The sequence below is a fragment of the Austrofundulus limnaeus genome, unplaced genomic scaffold (genome assembly GCF_001266775.1).
Source record: "Austrofundulus limnaeus strain Quisiro unplaced genomic scaffold, Austrofundulus_limnaeus-1.0 Scaffold41, whole genome shotgun sequence".
NCBI lineage: Eukaryota > Metazoa > Chordata > Actinopteri > Cyprinodontiformes > Rivulidae > Austrofundulus > Austrofundulus limnaeus.
In genome coordinates, this window is record NW_013952443.1 from 96505 (window position 1) to 101746 (window position 5242).

The 5242-nt window shown below is 39.0% G+C and overlaps 1 protein-coding gene across 5 annotated transcripts in view; it reads right to left on the reverse strand.

Moving 5' to 3' along the window:
• The window catches only part of adcy2b (adenylate cyclase 2b (brain)), a 98493-nt gene that overhangs the window by 68180 nt on the left and 25071 nt on the right, over positions 1 to 5242 (reverse strand). For all 5 annotated transcript variants that reach the window (XM_014007261.1, XM_014007260.1, XM_014007259.1 and 2 more), the window contains one exon: positions 4638 to 4835. In XM_014007261.1, the coding sequence (XP_013862715.1) occupies positions 4638 to 4835 (198 nt within the window). The remainder of the gene's footprint in view (positions 1 to 4637; positions 4836 to 5242) is intronic.

Here is a 5242-nt window from a genome sequence, read left to right on the forward strand (position 1 = left end):
GCCATCATGTCAATATGGACCAAAATCTCTGAGGAATGCTTCCAGCACCTTGTTGAATCTATGCCACGAAGAATTGAGGCAGTTCTGAAGGCAAAAGGGGTCCAACCCGTTACTAGCGTGGTGTACCTAATAAAGTGGCCGGTGAGTGTATATATACACATATCACAGAATGACAATATTTAAGGATTCAGCATGAATCTCAGTTGGTAAGGAGCGCCGGCTGAAGCCTAAGCAGGAGATTTGCTGCACTAAAAATTATCTTTTTCATCAGTGGCTTATTGCACAGAACTGCATGGACAAGCGTTTACTGTGGGAAACCAAAGCTGCATTTACAAACACCATTTTACCATGCACAAAATAGCTATAAATTATTCTTAGTCACAGAGACCTGCAGTTTGTCCAAGCTCAGTGGCATTTGAATTGAGATTATGAAAAATATATTTTCTTCCTCTGTCTTCGAGAGGTGCAGAAGAACATGAATCAGAAGCACTAGTAGTTCATTTGAAGGTAAAACAGGGTTGTGTGTTTTTAATCAACAAGGCAATGAGATCTGTGGCCTTCTGCTTTTATTTATACAAGGAAAATCAAAAAAAATCTTCACATCATATTTATGGAAGTAGTTTAAGGCAAAAACAACTTGTTTGGTAATGCTTATAAGGCTGAGTATGCCTGCAACTCTTCAGTCTGAAGACAAAATGTTTCAACAAAGAAAAACTTGTGAAACATTCCAGAATTTTCAGGACCTTGGACAGTTCCTTCAACCATTCATGCTGCCTAAAGTCCTGAAACATTCCAGCACTTTCAGAGCCTTGGACAGTTCCTTCAGTCCTTCACACTGTCTAAAGCAGTGGCTCCCAAACTTTTAAGCTTTTGACACACAAAATACCAGCAGCATAGACCTGAGACCCCAGCTGTTGTTGGTTAATAAACACTGTTTTCATGTCAGATAAACAAGGACATAGTAACAATATTCATTAAGCTATTTTTGTCCAATGTAAATACACTATCCTTGCTCTTTTGTAACAATAAAAGCATTAAAAGTTTGTTAGTTCTCATTTTTTAGCTATTAATTCAGAAAGTCTTTTCAGGACCCCACCTTTATGTTTCAGGACCCCACTTTGGGACCCGACCCCAACTTTGGGAACCACTGGTCTAAAGTCCTGAAACATTTCAACACTTTCAGGACCGTGAACAGTTCCTTAAGCCCTTCACACTGCCCAGGGTCCTGAAACATTCCAGCACTTCCAGGACCCTGGACAGTTCTTTCAATCTTTCACATTGTCTAAAGTCATGAAATATTCCAACCTTTTCAGGACCTTGGACAGTTCCTTCAGTCCTTCACACTGTACAGGGTCTTAAAACATTCCCGTACTATCAGGACCTTGGAGAGTTCCTTCAGTCTTTCACACTGTCTAAAGTCCTGAAACATTCCTGCACTTTCAGGACCTTGTAATGTTACTTCAGCCCTTCACACTGTCTGAAGCAGTGATTCCCAATTTGGGGTACATGAGCAAAGTACAGGGGGTATGTGGAAAAATTTCCCAGGTGTGTAAAAAAATAAATAAAAATAGGACTTGGAAATGTAGGGCCCTTTGATTTCCACAATGTGGAAATTGCAGCTGGAATCACAGAATTAACACAAAATGGAATCCAGTATAAAATGTGGAATTTCACAAAATTTGCTCATTTGGGTGAGTTTCTGACATATTTTGGATGCTGCTTTTTTCTGCACCTGCCAATACCTGGTTTATTTATTTAATTACTTATTCATTTTCAAGGCAATGTTTTTAGACATTTGAGTTGAAAAATAAAAATGCCTGAGAGTGTCCTGATGCATCTCAGTAATCCAGGTGAAAAATCTAAAAGAAAAAAATTGTACAGGTCTTCTGGACGGGTTCTTCTCTAATGAAACGTTTCGTCTCTCCTCCAAGAGACTTCTTCAGAATGCCTGAGAATTAAACATTCTAGGGGTTTAAATAAATAATTTTCATTTTTATAATCATTTGTAGTACATTATAGTTTTGGAAAATTATCATTAAGTTTGACTGAAGGGGTACTAGTGGAATGACGAAATGGCTCAGGGGGTACACAAGTCTAAAGAGGTTGGGAACCACTGGTCTAGAGGGCCTGACTCAACCTTGTTATACATTTCTGCAGTTTGCAACAGTAGAACACATAGATTATCAGGTGGCTGTGGCAGAGTGGTTAGGGGAGTCGTCCTAGAACTGGAAGGTCACAGTTCGATCCCCCGTCCAGCTGTCTCAGTTCTTGTGTCCTTGGGCAAGATACTTAACCCCAATGCCTCTGATGTGTTTCCTATCAGTGTATAAATGTGATTGGCACTGATTAGTCTCCATTGATGATTGTATATGTTAGCTTTGTAAGAGATCTGGTAGAGTGCTGTGTGAATGGGTAAATGAGGACACAGATTGTAGTGCTTTGAGTATCCTGGTTGGGTAGAAAGGCACTATACAAGTACAGTCCATTTACAATTTAAAGTCATAGTTACTCTCCCTCTGAGATGTCCAAGGATGAAGCCAATAACAAAAACGTTTTGTGAGCAGAATAGCACCTAAAAGCCCTAAACATCACTTTTATTTTAACCAGTCAATTATTTAAGAGTTTACTCTAAGCGGGATCACTGATAGAAATTGTATTCTAGTATAAAAGACTTACTGTCATGGTTTGTGTCAGTTTTGTACAGGAGCAACTTTGAACACAAATGTTTGTGTTCAGCTTACTTGATTTTGTTGTACTTTTCTACTCTGAGGCAAAATCCAATGTTTCAGATGAGATATAAATGTAATAATGAAAAAAACTCTGAGGGATACACAAACTTTAACCTGTGTTGGTGGATAGGTGTGTAAGTGAAGAAGTCAAAGAGGCAGAAGAGAGTGATTAATATTGCAGAAAGATTTTTGCCCCCACAGGTGGCCGACGATAAAAATATCCCCACCCTCGAGGAGAGACGGAGAGATCGAAAGGTAAAACAGGAGTGATAACTCTGTGTGTATGTGTGCGGGGGAAAAAAGAGGCAGGAGGCTGTGGCTAGAAAATAGAAACTGATGAATGGGAAGAGACAGGGCAAAAAATGAGGAAAAATAGGATTCTTGAAAGTGAGAGTTCAAGTCAGGTAGTGAAAACTAATGCGTCTGCTGCTCTGCTCACCTCCAGCTCTCATCAGGCCTCATTAATACTCAGAATTAATTTTTCTGAGGCACAGCCATGCACACACACATACACACGTGTATGAATATGCAATGATACATTTAAAAAGATGTAAGATGCTTTTTTAAAGTCTCTTTCAGAACACACATATGAAAGCCCAGGAGCTCCCGTCAGCATTTAAAAAGCTTAATTATGCTCATGTTTTTTGGTTCAGCATATTTATTTCTTTGTTGTTTATTTACTGTTTGTTTCAAAGTGTCCTTGAGAAAGCAAAGTCTTGTGTAAGGGTTAGATAGCTTTAATTTTTAGTTAATAATAAGGACTACCTTTAACCACTTCATTACACTTCCTGATTTGCCTGTCAAGCAAACAGCAAAAAAGAAAAATGAGTGCTCAAAACTCTTTAAATAATGCTCAGCTCTTGCCGCTTCCATATCCGCCATGCTTTTCCCCCCTCCAAGTCTTTCAGCTTTATAGATTTGTAGAGTAATAATGCCAGTGGAGTGCATGTTTTTGTTACTAAGTTACAGAGTGTACAGAGCACATAAAGCATACAAATGAGTTTTTTTTTGTTTGCATCAATGTTTTGTTTCAAAGGGCACATCCAAAAACTTGTGCAAATTTATGTCTACCATTGTGTGTGTGTGTGTGTAGGGGGGGGTATGCTCTCTAATTGTTAATTTATTCATTGAATCATGCACTTTTGTATAACAATTCAGGATCTTTAATGTTTTTACTGTGATTTACTTTCCTGTTTTCTTCGTACTTACTTTGCAACGTTTCTGTTCCACACCAGTCCAACAACTGAGAAAAAACTTACTTTTCCTCCAGTTTTTAAAAACAGTAACAATTATTTTACATTTCTAGGATGCATTATACTACATACCTAAATTTCTCAATTTTCCAGGAGTTTGTACCTGTATTTACCTGGTGCACAGACCAGGAAACATTACAACACATGACACAAAAGCAGACTAAAACCCTGCATGTCATCTGAAGCCAGTTGTATTGGGCACCTGTATGATTGAATGTGCATATATCCATACTCATACAAGTGTTCTAATACCAAAGAACCAGATACCGATTCCAATTTTCTCACTCTCAGTCCAGAAATATGTATATCAGGTTGCCTTCAGGCCCAGGTCTCCCTTGCAAAAGAGATCTGTGATTTCAATTGGTTTTGCCTGGTTAAATGCGGATTAATATAGGCCACAAGATAGTAATGTGTGGACACAAGATTTATTTTTTACTTTTATCAAACGTCACCAAACAGGCACTATAGAAGTGTCAGTATTTTTTCCCCCTCCTAAAACATTTGTTTGCTTGTGGACGAGAAGTATAAACTCAGCATTGGGATAAACAAGCACAATTTATACGCAAAGAATTATGCAACATATTATGTTAAGTAACAATCTGAAATGCCTGGAAACTGAGCATGCACTGGCCCGACTCAAATGTGTAGAGGGTACCTGGTCCCACGGACTGAGTCTGCCTCCCGAGAACATGAACAGGTAGCCCATGGTGACCAGACAGGCCCATATTAGCAGAGAGAAGAGGCGCAGCATCCGCTTGAAGACAGATTCGATGCAGACAAGGATGAAGATTGACAGGAAGAGGAAGAGCGCTGTGGGCACCGCAATCAGGAACGTCAAGTGATCCTCTGTGTTCTGAAGACAGAAAAAAAAACAACTAAATCATTACTGGTTTACACACTTTTTATATGTTGTAAATAGAAAGAACTTTTTTGCATGCAGTAAGAAAAGATTATATTGAGTTAGCATAAACAAAAACTGAAAATGATGTGAATACTTGTTTCACTATGAACTGTGAACCTCTAAACTCTCTCTCTCATGTTCCATTGAGGACATTTTGCCTTTGAAAGGATGAAATGACTACAGTCCACACACAAACAATGAACAGACGGTGTACAGATCGCCAAGCAGACAGAGCCTGAAGAATGTGCTACTGCATCACTTCCACACTCACACTGTTGGAGTCAGCGTTTAGAAGCCACACACAAACACACACACACACACACACACACACACACACACACACACACACACACACACAC